This window comes from Oryzias melastigma, linkage group LG9 (assembly GCF_002922805.2).
Source record: "Oryzias melastigma strain HK-1 linkage group LG9, ASM292280v2, whole genome shotgun sequence".
Classification (NCBI taxonomy): domain Eukaryota; kingdom Metazoa; phylum Chordata; class Actinopteri; order Beloniformes; family Adrianichthyidae; genus Oryzias; species Oryzias melastigma.
In genome coordinates, this window is record NC_050520.1 from 5,655,613 (window position 1) to 5,679,851 (window position 24,239).

The 24,239-nt window shown below is 38.1% G+C and overlaps 3 protein-coding genes across 3 annotated transcripts in view; 2 read left to right on the plus strand and 1 right to left on the minus strand.

The window, feature by feature from the left end:
- Positions 1 to 940: 940 nt before the first annotated feature.
- coq2 (coenzyme Q2 4-hydroxybenzoate polyprenyltransferase) lies at positions 941 to 5,952 on the minus strand. Its single transcript, XM_024274533.2, has 7 exons — positions 5,548 to 5,952; positions 4,842 to 5,008; positions 4,445 to 4,566; positions 3,789 to 3,874; positions 3,578 to 3,711; positions 1,459 to 1,647; positions 941 to 1,378 (listed from the first exon to the last, which is right to left on the minus strand). Exons 1-7 carry the CDS (start codon positions 5,837 to 5,839, stop codon positions 1,241 to 1,243), a joined length of 1,128 nt encoding a protein of 375 aa, XP_024130301.1. The 5' UTR covers positions 5,840 to 5,952; the 3' UTR covers positions 941 to 1,240.
- A 444-nt stretch (positions 5,953 to 6,396) lies between these two features.
- On the plus strand, positions 6,397 to 21,103 carry LOC112148323 (zinc finger protein 462). Its single transcript, XM_024275358.2, has 11 exons — positions 6,397 to 6,520; positions 6,972 to 7,044; positions 7,128 to 11,500; positions 11,571 to 11,827; positions 14,355 to 14,473; positions 16,045 to 16,176; positions 16,251 to 16,494; positions 17,952 to 18,094; positions 18,175 to 18,398; positions 18,818 to 19,622; positions 20,523 to 21,103. Exons 2-11 carry the CDS (start codon positions 7,035 to 7,037, stop codon positions 20,624 to 20,626), a joined length of 6,411 nt encoding a protein of 2,136 aa, XP_024131126.1. The 5' UTR covers positions 6,397 to 6,520; positions 6,972 to 7,034; the 3' UTR covers positions 20,627 to 21,103.
- Positions 21,104 to 23,226: 2,123 nt separating this feature from the next.
- The window catches only part of mfsd10 (major facilitator superfamily domain containing 10), a 9,270-nt gene continuing 8,257 nt past the window's right edge, over positions 23,227 to 24,239 (plus strand). The window contains exons 1-2 of the mRNA XM_024275110.1: positions 23,227 to 23,384; positions 23,627 to 23,795. Coding sequence (XP_024130878.1) covers positions 23,652 to 23,795 — 144 coding nt within the window. The 5' untranslated portion in view covers positions 23,227 to 23,384; positions 23,627 to 23,651. The remainder of the gene's footprint in view (positions 23,385 to 23,626; positions 23,796 to 24,239) is intronic.

Sequence of the window (24,239 nt, forward strand, 5' to 3'; positions counted from 1 at the left end):
AGAAAAATGTCTTAGCCAAAACAGAGAGATTTCTTTTTCATTTCACCCTGGAAGCTGCAAAATAATTCTGATTTCTTGCTGTTCTAGATGAAACATGTCGAGATTCCAACACCTAGATTTAGAGAAGGTACATCCTTCTCTGGGAAAATGTACCTGCTTCAACTGTTTTATAGAAACATAGAAAGAGAGGACACATTTCCAAAGCTTATCTTCTGATATTTTGCTATTGTTTTGGAGGAACCACTAGTCTACAAGTTGCTCATTTGCAAAGCGTTGTGTGTGTAAAGGTACAGATCTGGAGATTGAGTTCAGGTACAGAAGAGTTGACTACTCTGTAGTAGCCGAGCTTTGATGCAAGATGATATCAGAGGGTCTAATGAACTCTTAGAAATGTTCTTTATAGTTTGCATTGAGTTCAGGGCTCAAGGTTAAATTTGCATTAAGTAATGTGTGAAAAATGCAAAGCAAAACACCTTAAACTAAACTAAAACCCTGTGGATTAGTATTGATTAAAGTTATTTTATGTTAGTTGTATTTTGTCAAAAATTAGTACACAATTTTTTTTTGCTTTAAAAAAAATTGACCAATTGTCCCATATAGCAGAGGGGAAAAGCAGAAGAGTGGCACAGACCATTATCCTGTATATATATATGGGCTCCAGAATATTATAAAGCATCTTTTAACTTGATATATTTAGTGTGTTTATCAGTAAACAATTTGTTTTTGTTAATTATATTTTTCAAAGCAAAAAACAAACAAAAAAGTATTTATTTTTAACTAACAACATAAAAAATAGATGTCTTCCTGACCCCTTTTCGGCCTTTGATTCCACCTTTTTTATTTAAATAATACAATAAAAACTTAATTTAAAAACAACTGATTTTTTTGTCTACTGAAAAACATTTATAGGATCACAGAGAATTCAAATCTAAAAACAGTGTTATCTTGATTTTAACGTTTATTAAAACTCAATAATTGTTCAAAGTTTCATTATGTTCTGATGACAATGCCAGAGTGTTTTGGATCACAGAAACTCTGGAATTTCTCTGAAAATAACATGGAGCCAAAGAAAAGCAGTGAGTTGTGACCAAAGACCCAGATCCCTTTAGAATTGTTGGAGCGCTGAAACAAAGCAGTACGGCTACAGAAAAACTCCACATATCAATAAATATATTTTATATTTCTAAAAAACACAAAAACAATCACAATAATAAAAAAACACAGTGTTTGGTTAAGTGTCTTATTTTCCATCAGTTTCTTTAGACTTTTTCCAGAAATTTCCAGCAACAATTCCAAACAACAGCAAGAGGCCGAGGTTTCTGTTTGAGCTGAACTCCTTCCAGCAGTCTTCTGCTTTGTTGATGTCCACCGAGTAAATCTGTGGGAGAGGAAAACGGGTACGTTCAAAGAAAACCTTTTATTTTGAAAGAACTGTGTTGGTCCAGGTCCCAGACTAACTTGGTGAGTTAGGTGAAGGGCCACCGCGGTGAGAGCAGCGTAGTACGGCAGCGTCTGCTCAGCATTGACCCCGGCTACAACCAGACCGGACATCATGGCCGCCGTGAAACCACTTAACCAGAGTTTAGTCTGATCCTGGAACCTCAGGGCCGTGGATTTAACTCCCACCTTGACGTCATCCTCCTTATCCTGATGGGAAGACACAAAACACTTCACAGATACTCTTTTGTTCTGTGTTGTGATGACACTTTTTTTCACAAAAGGGTAGAATTATTATGGGAAGTTTAATGTTTAATTGCTGTTTTTTAAAGACTGTAGAAGTATTTTACTGTGTTTTTTATAAATAGAAAGTGTAAAATCCTACATTGATCTAAACTAACAAAACTGAAAAATGCTAGTTTTCATCTGAACATGTTTAATCCAACAGAAGAACAACTAAAACAAAACTAACAAGTAACAGGGAAAAACTGTCCCATCAGCAACAATTTAACAATTTCTGAGTTGGAGTTTAATCTGCAGAAAGTTTTTGTTAAATTGAAATTAAGATTCTCCTTCTAGTTTTTAAATGTCTTTTTGGATTAGGACTATGGAGAGAAAATAGACTCACTCTGATTTGTGCGTGCGTATTCTTTATTTGTGCGTGCGTAATTCTTAAATTTGTGCATAACTTTGGATTTGTACGTGGGTATTCTTGATATGTGTGCATATTCTTGATTTGTTTGTGCGTACTCTTGATTTGTGTGAAACTTTGGATTTGTGCGTGGGTATTCTTGGTTTGTGTGTAACTTTGGATTTTTTTTTGCACATATTCTTGATTTGTGTTTAATTTAGGATGTGCACATGGTCATTCTTGATTTGTGTGTAACATTGGATTTGTGTGCGCGTATTGTTGATTTGTAACTCATACAATAAATTTTGTGCATAGATACAAAAATTACTAAATAAAAAAATGCAAACTACAATTTACACATACACAAAGAAAACTCTGATGACCCAGCATTCTAGCAGCATTTAAACACATCACTGACCGACGAAGCTTGAAGACGGGAAAAAAAGTCTCACATCTAAATTGTGTGTAACTCAGGATTTATGTGTGCGTACTCTTGATTTGTAACTTTGGATTTGTGTGTGCGTAACTGTGATGACCCAGCATTGTAGCAGCATTTAAACGCATCACTTACTGATGAATCTTGGAGACAGGAAGAGTCTCACATCTGATTTGTGTGTAAATGAGGTTTTGTTTGTGTGTAACAAGTGATTTGTGCGTAATTTTAAAAGATTTGCGTGTATAATTAGTTTCAAGCTGTTGTAACTTTAATTTGTGCATGTGTAAATTGTATTTTGTATTTTTTTTTTTATATATATAATTTTTGCACAAAAGGAATACGCGCGCACTAATCGGGGTGAGAATATTTTCTCTCCATAGAGAACGCCCTATTTATCCGATCTCCTCCATCATTACAAACCCTCCAGAACTCTCAGAACTTCAGGTTCTGCTCTCCTGTCGACCCACTATAAGAACCAGGATTCACGGCGAGGACTCTTCAGTACCGGGATCCTCATCTGTGGAACAACTCACCGGAGGGTCTGAGAGTTTCTGGAAATTATCTATGGAAATCAGAGATGTTTCTGTTTAATTTTGCACTTGGATAACTAATTTATGCAACTTAATTGGCTTGAAAGTATTTTATGACTTTTATTCTTTATCATTTGCATAGAAGTATTTCTTTCGTTTAAGCAAACAGCCCCTTCTAGGATCTCATGTTCATCTTTTGATTAATGTTACTTTTCATCTATTGTGTTTATGTCTTTTTACTGTTTTATCTGTTTATATATGTCTATTATGTCAAATATTAGTTGTCTATTATTCTTTCCATTTACATGTATTTATTTCTAAGTTAAAATTAAGCGTCATTTACTTATGTGTCTCTTTGTAATTGGCTTTCTGGTGATCAATAAATTGTATGTTATTAGTTTTATTTATCTGCACATTTGGTAGGGCTTTAAATAAAAAAATAGTATGAACATTTTTTTTAAGTTTTCTTAAAAAATTAAAGAAAATCAGACATAAAAGGTATCCAGACAAATGACCGTGTTCTATCAGAGTTCTCTGGTTCACCTGGTGAGCATATATTGTGTCATAAATCAGCGTCCACATCACTCCGGAGAAATAGAGCGGCAGGCACACGGACCAATCACAGGAGCCCCTCACCGCGGCCCAGCCCAGCAGAGCGCCCCAGTTAAAGGTCAGCCCTTCAGAGAGAAGAGGTCAACGCTCAGCGGTACCGTTCAGGAGTTTGATTCAGAACGCGGATGTGTGAGAGACCCACCCAACACCAGCTGAGGCCAGTAAGTGATCCTCTTCATCAGCGGGTACGTGATGACGAGACACAAGGAAGAGGCGCCCAGAGCGATGCTGTCCGGAGAAAAGAGGACTTAAAAACAAAGATTTCATATCATTCTGTCAGGTTAACTCTAAACCTTTCCTGATTCACCTGTGAGGGACCTTTAAGTTTGTCTCGCTGCAAACCTGGACTGTAAGAACCTTTTTCTTTTTTTACTGCGTTTTTTAGCAAAATTTGTGTCCCTGCCACACGAAATTTGCACATACCTAATACCAGGTGATTTTTGACCTAGTGAACAACGCTCCCCCAAAAAATGATGACATCACAGAAAGAGAAACCATTGAAAAAGTGAATGGGGACAAAATCTCTTATGGGAAAAAAAAAAAAAACAGAATAAAAAAATAACTAAACCAAAACACACCAACTGCAAAAAAGTAAATGAAGCACAATTTTAATGAAAATTTCAATCCAAAGGAAGTTTTGAAATGATTATGGGATGGTCACCGGACCAACAGCTTTGTGGTGATTCTGTAGGAAAAGATTTTTACGTTTTAATGATGGAAAGGAAAAACTTTGGTTCGAGAGATCTTGAAGAGATCTTGAGAGATCAGTCCTGAAGTTACAGCCACCATCATATTTACCTGTAGTAGTTGAGGCACAAAAGAACCCCGAGTGCAAGAGAGAGCTGCCCTCCCAGGAAAACTAAAGCTTGGAATTGGGAAATGTCCCCGGACGCGATGGGTCGGGAAGCTGTCCTGGCAACCTGCAATGGAACATCGACACCCTCAGAAAGTGTTGGTGGAAGATCCACACATGAATTAGCTCAGGTCAAATGGAGCATCTTCATTCTTTTGTTAAACTGGTATTTCCATAGTTGGTAAATTAACAGGCAAAGATGAAAAATATACAGCAAATTAATTCTGCCCTGTTTCTTGTGAAATCAAACCAAACAGTTAAACGAACAGATTATATTATATCATTCATAAGCTGTGTTATCTTTTTTTTCTCTACATAAAACTATGTTTATGTTTTGCATACTTGTTTGTCGAAGTCTTTATCCCACATGTCATTGATGGTGCAGCCGGCGCCTCTCATCAGCACGGCTCCGGTTCCAAACAGGGCCAGCATTCCCAGATCCGGAAGGCATCCGGGCTCTGCAGCCAGAGCGATGCTCCAAGTACAAGGAAGGTAGAGCAGCCATGTTCCTGCAACAATAAACATGGAAATAAATAAATAAACAAACTTTGCTCTCACACTTTAACATCGACACTTAAATGTAACATAATAGTGGCTGCAAATAAACATCTGGTCATATCTGACTTAAGATAAATGACAATATCGCAACAATACAATGTTATTTTTTCAAGAAAACTACTTTCAAATGCAGAAAGTGAGTATTAATTCAAATTAAAATGTCACAGCTCATAGGTTGGAATTGGTCACTATTGTTCCAAAACATTATTTTTAATGTAAAGCATGCAAACAAAGGTATAGAGAATTGGAGTAGCCCAAAGTACTATGAATGGGTCTTTTGACTAAACTTTTACAGAGCTCTATATAATATATTGTAAAAGTAATACAGAATTAAATAGAAAAAAAAACAAATAAAATAACGAATTTCTAGTGCCAACATGTTTTTAAATACTAAACTGACTCAGAATGAAAAATGTATGACATTCGTATTTATTTCTGAAAGAAATTTATGAAGGCATTTTGGACTTTTATTGTGAAATCAAGTACAAACCAATGGGTTTATCCAGCCTCATCAGGCGGAGGTACGGCTGCACGAAGGCAGGTGCAGAGTTCACAATAGCGGACGGCGAGAGGCTGAAAGATCTTATCCCACTGAGTTGTGTCAGAACCACTCGGGTGGTCCCAGCTTTGCTGGAAAAGCCTCTTCTTGGGGCTGGTCTGGGCTGCATGTGAAAATCATCTCTACTTGCAGCTGTTTCAGTCCGGAGTGAGCAGTTTAACACGCAGAGATTGCTTCTGGCGGCGGTGAGAGCTATCCGCCTGCTCAACTTAGTGCAAAACATTGTTTCTGTTTTAAATCACATCAATACGTTCCACATTTTTGGATATATGAGTGAAAACAGGCAGTACTTCCGCTTTGGTTTGGTGCGTTTCTTCTTCTACGCTTTAAAGAATGTGTGAGAGCAATGCCCTACTGCCACTTACTGTCCATTGCGAAAACTACCGACCGCTTGGAGAATAAATCTAATTTCCCCAGATATGACGGTCACCCAGAAATATAATTTTAGTATGATTATAATCAAAAATGTTTTAAACATATTATTATTATGATAAAACATGTATTTATAACATCACAGTCTTTTGAAGCTCAGGATCTGTTTTACATCATACATTTGTCAACAGCATGACTGTGCAATTCACTACAGAAGAAGCACGTTTTATTAAATATTGAATACATTAGTGTCATTAACACGAGTTTCCCCCTATACGAACTATACAAGTTCCCAGGATTATAGTTTTTTACTTGGTTGAAAAATTATCTCCATTAATGTGGAGTTCCACCAGAAGGGGGCAGTGTTTTCAACAATGGCCAGAACTTCTACCTGAATCATAGAAGAAGAGAAAGGAGAGGGGGGAGGGCTATTCGCGGGAAAAATGGCGGAACTGTGTGCGATAGAAGTGTTTTGATCCGAAAACATGCAAACTATCGTCTATTAAGTCTCTTCCTGTGTTTGTCTTCCCATGTAAGTATTATTTATTATGTATTTAGGTTTAAGCAATCGTCCGCATTTTGTAAAAACTCGGAAGATAATTTTTTTGAGGGGTTATTTCGTGAGAAACCGATTTTCCCCTTATCTCGTTGAACTTAAAAGACCGAAAGTTGAACTTTTTATTTGTTTATTTATTGTTTCCATTCAATTTTTCTCCCTCAGCATGGATAATCTCACAAGAGATTAGTGTTTTATTTCAAAGAGAAACCTTTTAATGTACACAAAACCCCAAAGGTTCTTTAGAAAAACATGGTGTCAATGGAAATCCAGCGTTTATGTTTTATTGTTTTGCTTTGGAGAAAAATGCTTACTTTATTTTAGTCTTATCAGTGTTGATACGTTTTAAATAAATTAAAAACAAAAAACACGGATGGTACAGACACTTAATCCACACATAATTAAAGAATGTTTGTTTTCCTCACAGGAAACTTGAAGCTTTTATTAAAAAAAATCGTTATAATTTTTAAATGGTCATCAAACGACAAAGATGCAAAGTGGTAAGTACTCTTCTGCCTTTTCTCGTTTATTTTTTGCATGGTCACCATATTGCCATAACATTGTTTTTTAAATGTATTTTCAGATTCAGCTCAATTTTTAAATGCTGAGCCCATCAAAGAAGTCGGCAAGTTTTCTGCACAACCGACAGTCAAATCTTTCAAGTGCGGCAAATGTACTTTAGTCTTCAAATCCAAAGTTTATCTTTTTGAGCATCTGAACAATGTGCACGGCTTGGATGTGCACACTGCTCTCCAAGATGCTGGCTTAAAATATGCAGAGGCAGACAAAAACTTGAGCTCAGAAAAAAAGAATCTTAAATGCCAGCACTGTGATTTTAAAACGTGCCACCAGGATCTTTTTAAAAAACACAAAAAACAGTGCCCCCAAAATGAGAACTTGACGGAAGCTTTAAGCAGCTCTAAAAACCAAGGCGATGAAGAAGCTGGCATACCAGCTGACCATCTCAGCGAAGCTGCAGAGTTGGAAGAGATTCCTTCGGTTCTTTCAGATGCATCTACCTCAGTGACAAAATGCTCGCTTGGCTTATTGAAGGACCTAAAAACATACAAGAGACCACCACAAACTTTCGACAATCACTTCAAAAATCCACCTGGATTAAACGGGACTGAAGCGGCAGATGACTCTATAGAAACTCTGATTTTGCAGGAAACTCTTGTAGCTTCCAGTCCTGATAGTAACAGTGTTTCTCAGGCGACTGGGAAATCTATGATTGATGTTACAGTTCGTGGATGTAGTGAACTTTTGCTATCTGATAATTTCAGTGCTGGGCTAAGACCGGGCCTTTCAAAGCAACAACGCTCAGAACCGGGTCAGAGCAAAGTTGGCAAGAGAACCAATTGTAAACCCCCAGAAAGTCCTCCTGCTAAAAAAACAAAATCCTTTCAGGAGGGAGAGCTTTCACCAATCAAAAACGTACATCTGTCACCCTGTCCGGACTTTTCATTTGAAGTTAGCGAGGATGAAGAAGAAGAAGGGAAGGTGAATCACGGAGATCCACAGGGCTCTGAGGTTTTATTTTGTAAACACTGTGACTTCAGAGAGGAAGACTTCAATCTCATGTCCTTGCACTATCAGAATGATCACCCGTACGTCCGATGCACCGCCGCCTACGTTAGCAACTCAAATGACCACAGTGCAACATTCCGCTGCTTGGAATGTCCAGTTGAGTTTTCAAGCGCAGTTGACCTGAAGTGGCATTACACAGAAAAGCACCCAGCAGCTCCAGATGTATTCAAGTTAAAGTCGAGTGAGCTCTGCTTACATTTTAAATGCTTCCAATGCAGTTTCACGTGTGATGCATTAAAGCCTCTTCGACAGCATTACAAAGAAAACCACCCAGCATGCGACGTGGACAACTCTTTGTTGTTCTGTCGTTATTCAGTCACTAAATCCTCCCAAGATGAGGAATCTTGTGAGTTGCATAAAAAGTCCCCTTGTCCGGAATCGATAACTGAGAGATCCCCTGAAAGAGAAAGTCAAGCAAGGACAGAAATCCTGGAGACGCCTTCTCCCCAACGCCTGAACCCCACCAGGCCAGACGTGCACACATGCGAGTTCTGTACATTTTCCCACAAGTCCGTTGTTGTTTTGCATGTCCACTACAGAAAACACCACCCAGACGAAGCCAACAGCATAGCCAAATTAAGACGGTTGTCGAGTTCCCCGTCATCCAAGTCACCGCAGACCCCCCAGAAAGCAACGTCAAAGAAAGAAGATCCCGACCCGTCCAAGCAAAAGAGGGTTTTGTTCATGCAAGTGGGGGAAGCATCGACGTTAACGCACCCCACTTCAAAGGAGCATGTAAGGAAACATCAGGGTGAAGCTCAAACGGATGCACAAATGAAGAGTAAGGAGGCGGACGCTGAAGATCTCTCCGCAGCGAAATCCAAAGCTTACGGAGATGCAGAAAAACTGTTCTACTGTGAGACATGTAACTATGGAAATCCGTCTGTGAAAGGAATACAAAACCATCAGATGCAAATCCACAGGCATACAGTTGACCACGAGTTTGTTGCCGCATACACGTCTATGATCTGCGAACAGATAAAGAAATCAAAAGCTGCTAACAAGGGCTCATCTTTTTTTTCTCATTTACCGCGCCCCATCCTTAACCGTGGTGACGAGAATCGTTTCTTTTGCCCCATATGCAACTACAGGCACAGTAATATCAAAAAAGTAATGAGCCACCGTTCACAGAGTCACAGTGAATTTGATGTGAAGTCTGCACACATACAGCAATACACCACTGAGGTTTTAAAGCAGATGAAGAAGACCCCACCAGAAATCGAAGTAAACCGAAAGAAAGAAGAGGACAAAAAGAAACTCGACGCCTTGGATTCACCATCGGTAAAAACCCCACAAGGGGAGCGTAAGCTCCAGTGTTACCGATGCGATTTTTACACTCCCTTTGTTTTTGTGCTGAAGAGGCACTTGATGAAGGTGCACAACGTGTGCCGCGCATTCAAAGACGTTATCCGGCATTGCTTTCGAGCGGGATCGCTAGGGTCAGGCTATCACTGCGAGTGGTGTGTCTTCAGTCATGAGTACGCAGTAGGACTGTACAAACACTACCAAACGCAACACCCAAATAGACAGACGAGCTACGTCTATATTGACACACATTTATACGCTGGTCCCATGTTACTACAAGCAAATAAAAAGAAACCCAAACTTGTAACTACTATTTATCCTATGTTTAAAAAGAATAGTAAAGAAAAGCCAAGCTCAACCAGCCAGGTGGAAGACCTCAGCAAAATACCGGGATTATTTGAATCTTTTCAGGTGCCTCTAGATGAAACTGATGACCAAGCATTGCCCGCCCACGAAGAGTTCAAGTGTCCGTCCTGCCCGGAGAGTTTTAGGTCCCAAAACAACCTGAGCGCTCACCGTAGAGCCAAACATAAGAATGTGGTTGAAACCCAAACGGAAGCACCAATGCATGTACATGTCTTCAGGTGTCTGCGTTGTCCCTACATCAGCAACATCTACCAAGGAGTTATCACTCACAGCCAGATGAAGCATCCTAACACAGTACCTGATATCAACAGTCTGCTCCTAAGTGCCAAATACTTGCACAACTGGGAGGAATACATGAAAAACAGAGAGTGCGGGGAGGTTCCAAAAGTTCATGGATATGTGTGTGAAAAATGTCAGCAAATCTATAAAACACTAAAAAAACTGAAGAAGCACTGTAGCGCAGTTCACCCGGTAGGTGAGCCAAACTCTGTTCAAGACAAAGACGCTTCCGATTCATCTGATAAGCTCCATGGTGACAAAGGATCCTCCTCCACAACCTTATTTTTGAACAGGAAGAAATACGGCAAGATTAAGTGTCAGCACTGCTCGTACGTGTGCAACTCTAAAATCGCATTCAATCAACACTTGCATAGTCAGCACAAGTCCTTCGCCTCTAAGGATACGTTCAAATGTGCTCTGTGTTCTCACGTCTTCTTCCAGAAGAAGAAACTGAAGTCTCATTACATTAAAGAACACGACAAAAGTGCATACTTGAAATACTACGTGCCGTTGTGCAAGAAGTACAAGACATCTCAGGACTCAGCTCAGCAACCAAAAATGGACTCCACTGACAATATGAGGCTAGTCTTGAAGTGTCCAGTCTGTCCCTATGTAAATACGAAGCACCATGGAACGCTTACCCACTGCCAGATGAAGCATCCGGATGTTTTCGTAAGAGCGAACGAACTTGAAACGAAGGAGATGCTTCTACCTGAGCTACCTGGATGCTTGACAGGAAAAAGCTCCAGCGAAGGAGGGTACGTTTGTGACACATGTGGAGAGTTTATGAAGTCATCTACGAAGTTTAAGACCCACTGTCAGAGGAATCACAAAACGCAAGGTGTTTCCAGTCCATCACGGGACACAGAGGTGGAGAAAACTCCTGTTAAAACTCCCCCAGTGAAGCCTCCATCAGAAACTGCTTTCAGTTCGAGCGATCTTGAATCCAGTCCTTCCAAAAAATCTCCTGCGCAAGGAGACGTTGCGTACAAATGCCAGCTCTGCTCCCACAGAACCACCTGTCGAAAGTACTTGCGCAGCCACTATCAAAACACACACAAACTGGATGGAATTTCCATCTACAAGCTTCTGGAGAAATACAACAGACGTAAACGCAGTTACCTAAGTCAATGCTCTCCAGGCGAAAAGCACAAAAATGTTCAAGGCGAAGAAAGCATCCGAGTCAGGTGTCGGCAGTGTCCAGACGTGGTTCTGGACTCTCAGCAGTTGCTTATTGAACACTACAGTAATTTTCATGGCCTGGGCAGCAAACTGGAGTTCAAAGTGCTATCTTCTGGAGTGAAAAAGAACAGCACGGGGATCTACAAATGTTACCACTGTTTGGCGAAATTATACGGCACCAGAAAGCTCCACTATCACCTGGATAGCCACCGAGCCGAGCTGATGAAACAGACCAAGGTAAGTTTGGGCGTCAGTATTCTTTGATTGGGTGTTTGTCCCAATTCTTCTGAAGTCTGTTGTTGTTTAGGTCTACAGGCAGGATGGACTGTCCACGTTTGAAAATGTGGAGGAACGGAAGAGCTCGCGGGCTGAGGAGGTCGCTCCGTCGTCCCCTTTGAAAGTGGTCAAGGCGGATCCAGAAGCAACAGAAGATGGACACACCTGTAAGCAGTGTGGGAGAACATTCATGTCTCTGAGCGGCCTCCATTCGCACGAGCAGAGCCATGCGGCCCTGGCAGCCATCAAGAAGCTGGACCATCCGTCCACCTCAGAGGATAACCTCGAGTGAGTAGAAACTTTTGGGTTTTATTAAAGACCAACTCCAATGACAATCATCTTTTTTGTGTTTTTAATAAGGATGTAACAGATCACAAAACTCACGCTTCAGATCGTGTCATGTTTTTTGGGTTATAGTTCAAATCAGTAAAAAGTAAAAAAAAAAAACAAAAAAAAAAAAACAAGAAGATAAAAGCCTAAAATTACTTTTTTTTTGAAAAGCTTTAAAACATTTATAAAGTACTTCAAAGCAAAAATACACAGTCACACATCTTTGAACTTTGAGCATAAACAAAAATGTAAAAACATGTAGTTTCTTATCACATTTATATGTCTAGACACCAAATCTACAAAAACTGAGCAAACAGAATGCTTAATATGAAATTTTCCCCTTGCCCCCACCCCACCCCCCTAATATCCAAATTAAGTCTTAAACAAAAAAGTTAAAATTAAACTTTCATTGTTTTTAGTTGTACAGATGTAGCAGTATTGAAACTAACTGTGGAAACATTTAAATATTTCAAACAATTATCCGTAGTGTAATACGTGCAGGTGAGGCATTGTCATGCTTGCTTTTCCTGGTGATTTTTGATCGTTTTGGCTTGCCGTATTGCCTTCGCCTGACAGCACCTACCTGCTGCAGCGGCTACGGGACACACTGTGGAAGATCTTAACCCACACACAGACATGTACCAATGCTTTTATTTAGCTCTTCTAAATAAATAAACCCAATCTCTTAGTATCCGCTTCCTCCATAATGAGTTCGAGAAAAGTTTTTGACGGAAGCTCCTCCCACACGCGGCGGGAGATTCAGGTTAACAGACTTTTGAATAACCGTCAAGAAGCAACTATATATGTGCTGCCCCTTACAGGTATAATTGAAGTATAACATTTGAATTTCATGATTGGTCAAACCATTAAAGTCCCATGTCATGATCTGCAGCTCCAGTAATGATAAGAGTCCTGTTCCCCACCCCCACCCCTCTAGCTTTATTTTCACATTTCGACTGTGGGTTGAGTCAGCTTCCAGCTTCCCTGTTTGGTTACCCTTTAAGTCCAGTCACGGGCTCTTTGTACAAATTGGGCTTTCCTTGATTGCGTATATTGCGTTTTTGAATGCACCACACGTGGTTGTGAATGCAGCATCAGCTACAGGGAGCAGGAGAAAGCTGGGTCACACTGTGCCATGGCTGGTGGATAAAACAATAATATTTATCATGAAATAACTTTTTCTCAATATGAAATAGGCCTATTTACCGATGCTATCATCCTAATCATAAAGCTAATGCTAACTGACTGCTCTGTTTGTCACTTATTTGTAAACACAGACCAGTTTAAAGTTGGACAGTGTTTTCGTGGACCGGTCTTTAAGTTGTGACAGATCAAAATACAACAATATTAATTCATAGGACATTCATGAAAACAGTTTCTTCTAAATAAAGACAGATTTGAATCCACTGTTTTAGCAGCACCTGTAGCATTACAGAGGCGGCGTTGCACCAAAAACTGGGACCTCAGATGTTGTGCTGAATGCTCCGCCCCCTTAAAGTTGCAGATTTTGTGTAATCGATTACATAATAAAAATAATCCAAAACATTATAATTTTTTCTCTTTTTTTTGTTATGATTTAATATAAAATCTGATCACCTGGAGGCAGAATCAGGAAATCTGTTCTTTTTTTTTGGTTTCGGTTTTTAGTTTACAGTTAAATGACACTCAAAACATGTTCATACCTTATATAAATTACTTTTCTGCAATTTCATTTTCCTAAAAAAAAAATGAACAAAACAAAAAAAGGAAATCACACTGTGCCAAAAGTCTCACCCACAACCTAGAATTGTATTTCTAATGAGTTAATGCTGCTGTGCATAAATATGTCATAAGAAACAAGGACTTTTGTAAATAAAATATATAATTAAAGGATCGGTGGGAAGGATTTTACAATAGAAATAAATGTCGTTGGAGTGCGACTTTAATAGCAATGAACCATATACCTATCTACATTTGTCTGTTGTATCACAGGTTACTGTTTTACAGATCTTTTTGTGCAATTTCTTTCATTTATTCTTTTTTTCTTTAACAGTGACTTATTGGCTGTAGAGTAATCAATCATTTCAATGCTTTCTATACAATACAGAATATGTTCAGCTTAAAAAATAAATGTAAAGCTTTAATTGCTAGCTAATTTTTGGCTTCTTTCTAAAACAGTGGCCTTTTTTTAAATAAAAACATTGGAGAGAAAAAATGTGAAAATGTTCGTGTTTGTCAAAGAAAAGTGTGCAGTTAAGGATTTTATGGCCTTAAAATTTCTATAATAATTGTAAAAATTAAAGTTAAATACTTTACGGATTTCACAAAAAGTAAATACTTTTTAGAATGTAGCTATAAATGAGGCATCATCGTCTTTAAAAAGAAGCAGTTTTATCTAAAATAAGTTCATAACATCATTATTGTTGGTTATTTTAACAAAAAGATAATAGATAGAAATTTAAAACTTTTTATGTTCATGGTTTTTTTTCTCCCATCGTCTCACCAGAATCGACAAGTATTTGGTTCACAAGACCGGGACGCTGAAGCCTTTCCGCTGCAGCTGCTGCTCCTATCGGACGACCCTCCTGGGTCTTCTGCGAAGGCACTTTATGAAGAAGCATCAAGGTCAGACGCAGCTATTGTTGTGTGTCGTGGTTATCGTCATGCGAGGGTCGACTTTGACTATCTGACGCTGGAAACGTGTGAAAAAAACAGGGAAATACCAAGAAAGAGTTTTCTTTGATGTTTTGTCCCTGAATCAGAGAAAATATGAATTTAGAAACCAGCAGGATTCAAATGTCAGCACGCCTTTTATCTGGGCGACTGCTGGAAGAAGTCACAATAAACACAAATGACTGGGACGAAAAGCAACGTAATGTCTGTGAACTGACACCATTCTGGCTTTTTTTTTTACTTTTTTGGTTTGAAGGTTTTTGGTTTTTAAGTTAAAAAAAGGTTGTATTATATAAGGTGTTACATAGTGCTTTATGAGTAAAGTTTGAATTGAATTAACATACATTTTCAGGAAAAATATTAACAGAAACAGCCTCCACCCAAAACATACAAAAAACAACCAGAGAGAACATTGTTAAATAACATCTAAAGAAACGGAGGCAAAAGGGTGAAACTACAGGAATAGAAAATCCTCTGGAGCAGAAGAAAACCAGACTTTGACGAACTTCAAGGTCGAGGCAGACAGCAGGGGCGAGCTGAGGAATGGATTTTTTTAATTTAACCTTTATTTATGCAGGCAAGACAGATTAAGAAAAAAAATGTCTTATTTTCAACTGTGGCCTGGAAAACACAATCATTAGAATCATTAAATTAGACTTTGATTCATTTTTAAAAGCTGAAATAAAGCCACCACTGGAGCAAGGGATTGTGGGAACTTCTAAATCTCTCTCCAAGCCTGGTGATTGGTGAGTAGGAAGCTTCAGTTGTTGGGTATTCAGTGTTTGGTAAATTACTTTTATTAAAATTAATTACTTAAGTTACTTTATGAAATTGTAATTAAATTACTTTACTCATTACCTGTTTTAAAAAGTAATTCACTACTCGTTACTTTACTTTTTTCCACTCAAACAAATACTCTTGTCTTACATTTACCTGTATTTTTAAAGCACTGAACATGGGGTTAAAGTGTGAACATGGTTCAAGACATAACCTGGCTTCTGTAGAATTCACAAACACTGGAAAAAAATGACACAAAGTTAGAACGCATGACGTCTGTACCACTACTTAGAGTGAAATTTACGCCTCTATCTATGAAGTTGAACTCTATCAGATCTGAAACTACTCTTGAAAACACAAAGAACTATTTAATGCTTCCATGTTAATTTTGGCTGACTTTAGGTATTCCATGACGATGAGCGCATTGAGCGCCAACTTATATCAACCAATCTCGTTCAGCTTCATGAGAAATTTGAAGTGGGAAAGGGTTAAATAATATATCTATTAAAAACATCAAAGATTTGAGTAAAAAAATAGCCAGAAATGAAATTTTAAGGTTAATTTTCTTTATATGTTTGTCCTCCAAAATTGCCACAAGAATGAGTTAAAAACACCAAAAACCCAATTTCTTATGTAGTGGGGCCTTTTGCAAATCTTTTGCAACTCTTTTGATCTAATTTAGTTTAGATGCATAAAATAAACAAGTACAGATATTTATTTAGTTTTATGTCATTGTTCTTCACCAGACGTCATCCAGAGGGACATCATGACTAAGAGCAGCAGCAGCAGCGAGCATCCCTCTCCAACATCCGGGAAGACGCCTCCTTATCAGATCGACACTTTTTCTGACCTTGATGTCGAGCCTGAAGAGTCTGAAGGCAAGTTGTCTCCTTTATCTTGTTTCATCTAAAACCTTTACAGCACTAAGCTCTCATTCCACGGACTTTTACAGAATCTGTGTACTCGGAGCCTCCAGATGTCCAGCGGCAGTTGAACCACTACAATCTGATGGCCCAAAATCCCTCCAAAGATTCGGACAGTTTCTCCTCACCAAAGCTAGCTAAAAGCAGACGCTTTTACTGTGAGTTTTGCGACTTCGAGACCGAACACCCGTCAAGCATTCGGCGGCACTACTTGAGCCAGCACGGCAAGAAGATCCTCCGGTGTAAAGACTGCAGCTTCTTCACCGGTTTGCGGTAAGTTACATCTATGAGCTCGCATGCACATTTTTCATGGTTTCATCAGCAGCATGCATCTACAAATTATTATGCAAATTATATTTAAGTTCCAAAACGATAACATTCTTTGCAGTTCATATCCAAACAGCAGCTATGGGAGGATATTCTGACATCCTGCAACGAAATTCAAGCAGAAAATCTTCAAAAAATTCAATGGATGCAAGAATTGTGAAGCTGCTACAAAATAAGAGCTTCTATGTTCAAATGTAACTTGAACTATGAAAATGTTTTGATTGGAAAAACTTTGGATTTTAGTAAATATGACCTCCTAATGCGGCAAATTCAATACATTTTCAGTTCTTTAGAATTGATCAAATGATGTGGAACTCTGTTGTGTGGAATAATGTGGAACTCTACATTTTAAGGTTTTTATAAAAAAATGTTCACTAACATTTAATATATATACTCTAATGTTTAGTGACTTAAAAATCTTGCTGACTGTCATTTGCTTTGAGTATTTAGAAAATTCAGAGAAAAATATAATTTGGAACTTGCATAAATATCTTCAAAAACAAGAAGTTCCTGAGAAATTCACTCCCATTTGGTAATTCTATTCAATATCTGCCCCATTTAAGTTTGTAAATGTTACTAGCATAAAAGATTTCAGCAAGTGTCCTTACTGTTGTGTGTTCTGAAAAATATTAGTTATTGCACAAAGTATTATAATTCTTGGCCAAGATATTACACATTGCATAAAATATTACATTTATTGCCCAAAATGTTATATTTATCACACAAAATATTATACTTGTTGGACAAAATATTACAATTAGTGCACAAAATATTAAAACTATTTCCCAAAATATTACAATTATTGCACAAAATATAAAACTTATTGCACAAAGTATTACACTTATTGCACAGAATATTACAGTTATTGCACAAAGTATTACAATTCTTGCACAAAATATTACACATTGCACAAAATGTAATATTTATTTCCCAAAATGTTATATTCATTACACAAAATATTACACTTGTTTGACAAAATATTACAATTATTGCTCAAAATATTATTTTTTTCACAAAAATGTTTACTTATTGCACATAGTAGTTCGCTTGTTTACTTATTGTTCATTGGAAATCCTGTTGTTACACACCAAAGTACATTTGACTCGTCTCCTGGGGGAGCGGTGACTTGCAGACTTGCTTTGGAACCATTTGGTACTTTAACCCCCAATCCAACTCCTTAATGCTGAGTGCCAATTAGGGAGTCCTGTTTTTGGTCTTTGGTGTGACTCAACCTGGGTTTGACTTCACGACCTTCCAGTCTCATGGTGGACACTCTACCACGAGGCCACTGAGCTGTAAAGGAATTTTATTTATTCAATTGGAGCAATGCTGTGTTGGAAAATACCTCCTAAACTTTTCAGCTAGAAACTCAAAACCTTCTTTTTTTCTGTCTCCTTAATCAGGAAATCTCTGGAGATGCACATCGATACGGGTCACCTCACCGTCCAGCCCACGACCACCTATCAGAAGGACTTCCGCTGCCCCTTCTGCCTCTACCAAAGCAAGAACAAGAACCACATGATTGATCACATCGTCCTGCACCGCGGTGCGTCCACATCCTCAAAAGCTTTAAATGGTTTCACGATCCGTCCTGTTAAACAGACGTACTGTGTCTTTTCCTCTCAGAGGAACGTGTCGTTCCAATCGAGGTGCACCGGCCCAAACTCTCGCGGTACCTCCAGGGGATCGTCTTCCGCTGCCACAGATGCACGTTCAGCTGCGGAAGCGCCAAAGCCCTTCATGTCCACATGATGAGGCACAGCGATGTCAAGCCCTTCAAGTGCCGGCTGTGCTACTTCGACTGCACTCTGCTGAAGGACCTGGAGGAACACCTGAGCGATAAACACCAGGTGAGGATCTGTCAGTGGAGCTGCTGATTCTCTGGAATTCCTTTGAAGGAGAAATAAGGACCTCTTTTGTTGGAGCTTCTGCTCTCACTCGCAGGCCAGAGTGGCAGGAGTTAGCCTCTGGACTTTAGCCCTGTGCTTATTTCCCATCATCCCTATGTCTACACTCTCTCCCACTAGATTACAGCCCCCAGGTTATGTACTGGTGCAACAAAAAGTGCAACAATTTTGCACCTGATGGCAGCTCGGACAAAAAAATGAAGACGTTAATGGATCTCTTTGTCTGCAAGTGAATGTATTAGAGTGGAGCGGAGCTGGGACAGTTTAGAACACCCAATTCTAGAGTTTTTTTTCTTACGACAGGTTTTCATCTATTTCGGTGAAGCTTGTCTGACCTTGTTCCCCCCTCATTCTCTGTGCAGGTTGTGAGGAATCACGAGCTTGTGGGTCAGGTGAGCCTGGACCAGCTGGAATCCAGAATCGACAAGAGGAAAGAAAAAGATCTGGATTTGACAGATTTTCAGGACTGCGCTGACATCTCTGAAGCTGAGAACATGAGCAACGACGACAACGAGAAGAAAACGATCCTCAAAGAACTACTGGAGAAGCGAGACGAGGATAGAAAGGAAGAAAACTCTTCCAAGAGCGCTACCGACCTTCAGTGTGAGGCCACAAACCACAAACCTGGCCTCCAGGAGCTCGCAGAAGCTCAAACAGCTTTGATTCACTCGGTAGGAGAGCTGGAGGCTGCAAATGTCCATCAGAAGGAGGACTGCAGTGATCTTGAAGGAGAAGCACACCAGAAGATGAATCAAGACAACCCTCGACATAGTTTGAACGCAGAGATGAAGGAGGAGGATGTGACCAATGTATTGAGCTCCATCAAGGAGGAAGAAGATCTTAATGATGACAGCACCGGCAGCACCGTCCCTACCCTGAATGATCACGTCAACACAACTTGTTCCTCACCTTCTGTGGAGGACGCCAAGGACGGCTCCTCTCCTGAAAACCCTCTCCAGCCGCCCGTCAACGCAGACTCCATCGCCCTGAAGGAATGTAAAGAGGAGCTAGAGCAAATAGATATTCAGGAGGCACCAGAACACTTTGGAGAGATGCCGGTGCTGGAGAACGAGCTGCTGAAGGAGGAGGACAACGAAGAAGAAAGGATGGTCTCAGAGGACGGCGGGACCTGTGACAAGAAGGAGGATATTTCACGTGTGGATGAAGGTACAACAGATAATCCTGTGAATGTTGTTGTAGTCTTTTTTAATATTGAGCAAAATTTCAAAATTTTAACTAGATTAGGAACAAGCCTTTACATATATTTATGATCATGTTTTAATTTTTATAGTATTTTCAAAAAATGGGAAGTTTAGCTAATATTTTAGCAACATGCTAACGTTTTTGGCTAATTTGTTACCTATTGGGAATTTTAAGGCTAATTAATAGTTTAGTTTTTATTTTAGCAACAGGCTAGTTTTTCAGTTAGTTTACTGATGAATTTTTGGCTATTTTAGCTAATATTTAATCAACGAGCTAGCTTTTTCTGCTAATTTGGCATCTAGTGAGGTTTTTATAGGCTAATTTAGAGTTATTTTTAGAAACATGAAAACGTTTTTGACTAGTTTAGCTGACTGGGTAATTTCAGGCAAATTTTGGAGTTAATATTTAAGCTAGTATTTAAGCAACTAGCTTTTTTAAGAGCTAGCTTTTTTTGGCTAATTTGGGATCTACGTAGGTTTTTTGGGCTAATTTGGAGTTTAGCTCATTTTTAAGCAATACACTAAATATTTTTTCGAAAGTGGCATGTATCAGGGATTTTTAAGCAGTTTTACTGGAAATTTTTTGAAATTTAGGTCAACTTCAGTGCTCTTTCATAGCTCTTTAACAGAATTTCCAGTCTTTTAGCAAATTTTGCAAATAGCTTTTGCATTTTCAGCAAATCCCTTCAGCATTTTTTGCGTCTACTTTCAGCAAAAAGTATTCACACTAGCATTATCACAGATAATGCAAGTTTTCTACTTTGATTTTGTTATTAAATAAAAGCTGTCAGAGTGTAGATGTGATACATTTTGGACCCAGCATGTATGTGTTCACGAAAGTGAATTTGTCTTGTTGTGTTCACAGCTGCTGTAGTCCTGCTCCCCCCTCGGTTCAAGTGTGAGTATTGTGGGCGAAACTTCCCGAACACTTTTGAACTGACACGCCACGTGGCTCGCCACGGACTCTGACGCTTTTTTCCCCGCACGCCGCTGAAGCAGCTCGCACCCACCTGAATGAATGCAGAACTGTACCTTATGAGCCGTTCACTGTCATCTCCCCTTTTTCTTTATGTGAAACCAGACTAAACCTATTTTTCGCATTTTTCTAGATTCTTTTTAAACTTTTTCTAAGAAAATGTTTTATACAACATGTGTTATTCATAGTTTGATTTGATTCAGTGGGATATGGTTTAGAGATAGATGGTGAACTATTTTATGATCTATTTCCTGAGGTGTTTTGTTCATGTGGATTAAAAGTAATTTCTGTTTAAGTGATTAAGTTTAACACAGTATGATACAGATGAAGTTATAGAAATCGGAATTACATTTGAATTAAAAACAAAAAATGTTGCCTTCATGTACCATTGGATACCTTACTACACTTCTGCAACCAAGTTAAGCTACATGACCTTTACAACTGACAGTATTAAAGAATTATTAAACACACAGATGTTTCTTTTTTGGTTTTTACAGAATATTTATTGATGTTCTCTCAGCCTTCCATCAATCGTGATGAACTGAAGGTTTTTTCTGTGTTAACGTAAGAGTTCCCTTTGGGCATTTTACAAGTTACTATTATTCTTAACTAGGCCCGCACAATACATCACAAATTTATCGTCATTGGAATATCTAACTGTGCATAAATGTTCACACATGCAGAAACTATCTCTCTTGTATTTAACGAAATAAAAGAAGCCCTTTTCACATTTGACCAATCAGATGGAACTCTTTTATGTTAGATACTCACCTCCTATGTAGACGTGGGTTATTTAAATAAAACTGATGCAGTGTAATTAATTGTTAATTATTATTGATTGTTTTGCTACATAATCATGTATTGCAGGTCATTTTGTCATTGAAATATAAATCACTAACATCACACATAGCAAGTTGTTGTAACATCTTGCAGCCCCATTCCTAACAAAAAATAAAGTTTCAAATTTTTGACTTATGACATCACAAAAGTATATTTTGGCAGTGTCAGAATAATAGTGGAAACCTTTTGCTAAATTCTAGTTGGAACAAAAGCATTTTGTTTTGTGAGTTCCACTGGTGTAACAGCATCAAACTTTGAGTTGAGTTTAAAACTCAAGTTTATATCGTATGTTTTTACTATTAATGAATGAAAATGAAATAAAAAATAAAAACTGCAATTCTAATCATTGCTATAACAGTTTTTAACATATCTTAGAATTTGTGATGTCACAAATGCAAATTTTACAGATTAATGCAGGAACGAATTGCTTGGTAAAATCGACGTGAAATTAAATGTGATTTTTTTTATACTTCTGCTTATTTAAAAGTGCCAACTGTAAAGCATAATTTTCACTTCAACAGTTTAAAAAAAAATAAAAATAAAGTCGCACATCGTAGATTTTGTGATGTCACAAATACATATTTTAGTGGTGTCTAAGTAAAGAGTAAAATCTTTTGCTGGGTGAAATAAAAGACAGAGAACAAAAACTTAGTTTTTAAACTGCTTATTAAAATGCTTCAACCTGTGCGTATAATTTTCTCCATAACAGTTTTCAACAAAATTTAAGTCACAATTTTTAGATTTTTATGACATCACAAACTCACGTCTCAGAATGAAAAATGAAAATATTTTGTTCGATGAAATTCTCAACACGGAACCAAAAGGGTTTTCTTGACTTCCACACCGAACTGCAAGTATAATTTTCACTGCAGCTATATTTTTGTTATTAAAAACAAAAATAACGTTAAAATAAACTTTCATATTGTGATTATTCGCAGATATTAATTACAGAGCCCGTGTCCCTATATAAATAAATTTAAAAAATTACTAATTTGTGGTTTGCAAATAGTGTAACAAAAAAAATTGTGATTAATTGCAATTATTTTTTCTGGTTGTTGATTAAATTAGTTATGTTTTTTTTTTTTTTATTGAGTCCTGGTTCTAAAAATTACACATCTTTGATTGAGTTATGTCACATAGCTGAAACATTTTTCCCTGGTTTCAGAATAATGTGTAAAATCATTTGTAAAACTTTTACTGAATTAAAAGCATCAATATGTGAGTATAATTTTCACTATTAAAAAAAAGTAATGCATCTCAGATTTTGTCATGCCAAGAATTCATATTTACGAGTGCTGAAAAAATAAGTGAAAGCTTATGAAAAATATGGACATTTTTTTTTTGTCATAATTTAGAGTAATTTAGACTACACAATCGACAGTTCAATTTGAATTTGCATTTTTTAAAATTGACAATTCAATATGAATTTAGGCTTGAATATGAAAACAAATATTGCAATTTAGAATTCAATATTAAGATGCACATATTTGGCCATTTTGAAAATAAAATTTACATTAAAGATTCTCACTGAAGTCTCTGTAAGGATTATTTGATCAAGAAGGAGAGTCATGATTCAAAAGACATAGCAATTTACAGTTTTACAGTATACAACTTCAGAGTATATTTTTCATTATTACAGTTTTTTTATATATATATTATTTAAACCTCATAGACATGGTTTTAAAGAAAACATTTACGAAGAGGCGGCGGTTTCCTGAACGAAGCTAAAAATTCCGAGCCAGAGGGGCGCCCCGTGAACGCGCCTTCCTCGTCGATTACGACATTCCCGTCATCCGAATGAAAGAGGACACCGCTTCCTGGTGTGGACTCAGTGAAATGCACCGATGAAGCGGAGCGGCGGTCCACTTCTGAGTCTCTGCGCTGTTTTCCTGACTCTTCTGCGGACAAACTGTAAGTAAAGTCATGAATTTTAGATTTTTGTTCGTGTGACCACAAATCAGTAGAAAATGGCGAAAAGCTGACATGTTTGTACTTTTTCCTGCTAGGACTAACATTGAAAAAGATTTCTGTTTGTAAAAGTTGTGTCAGCATTGAAGCATGTATTCTCAAACATTATGAATCAGATCTACTTACTTGTTTCTCCTCCTTCCTGCTCTTCTTGATGTGGTAAATGGTTGTTTTTGTGGATGCAGAAAGAGGTCTTCAGCGGTGGGAGAGATGTCAGCTGGAACAGAGGATGGGGGCTCCTTCTCATCGAAGGTCATCCGGATGGTCTTCATCATCCTGCTGCTGGACCTGCTGGGATTCACCCTGATTCTACCTCTGCTGCCCTCCATCCTGGACCACTACGCCCAAACTGGGGTCTGTGTTGCCCTAATTTCATCAGATCAGGATGCTCTGAGACTTTGAACAATAGGATGTTTGTGTGGATTCCCATCCATGAAAACCATGAGTGATTAGTTTTGGAGGGGGGCTGCATGCTGACTCATGCTGATTTTTAATTATGTGAATTCCATGTAAGCATTCACACTATAGTGATCCTCCTGCTCCTTTATGTATGTTTTTTGGACACGTAATAACTCGCTTTCAGCGATCTTGGTATTAAAACATTCAGCTTGTTCAAGACATTACAGCCTGATTTTTTGGTGTACATAAATGTAAAAGTTTTTGAAATATTGAGCAAAATATGCCCCATAGGAAAAGAATGAGAAAGTCTTCAAATGTCAAAATTTTAAGTGGATTAGCAACAAGCCTTTAAACATATTCATGGCCTATGTTTTCATGCTTTATAGTCGTTTTTAAAAA

Excerpts from the sequence above, each read along its gene's own strand:
- coq2 (XM_024274533.2), bottom strand. The coding sequence starts at position 5,839 with ATGTTTTGCACTAAGTTGAGCAGGCGGATAGCTCTCACCGCCGCCAGA. Across the intron at positions 3,875-4,444 it reads TTGTGCCTCAACTACTACAG|CATCGCTCTGGGCGCCTCTT; the intron begins GTAAATATGATG and ends TTCTCCGGACAG. Across the intron at positions 1,648-3,577 it reads ACACAATATATGCTCACCAG|GATAAGGAGGATGACGTCAA; the intron begins GTGAACCAGAGA and ends TCTTCCCATCAG.
- LOC112148323 (XM_024275358.2), top strand. Across the intron at positions 14,474-16,044 it reads CTTTATGAAGAAGCATCAAG|ACGTCATCCAGAGGGACATC; the intron begins GTCAGACGCAGC and ends GTTCTTCACCAG. Across the intron at positions 18,399-18,817 it reads ACCTGAGCGATAAACACCAG|GTTGTGAGGAATCACGAGCT; the intron begins GTGAGGATCTGT and ends TTCTCTGTGCAG.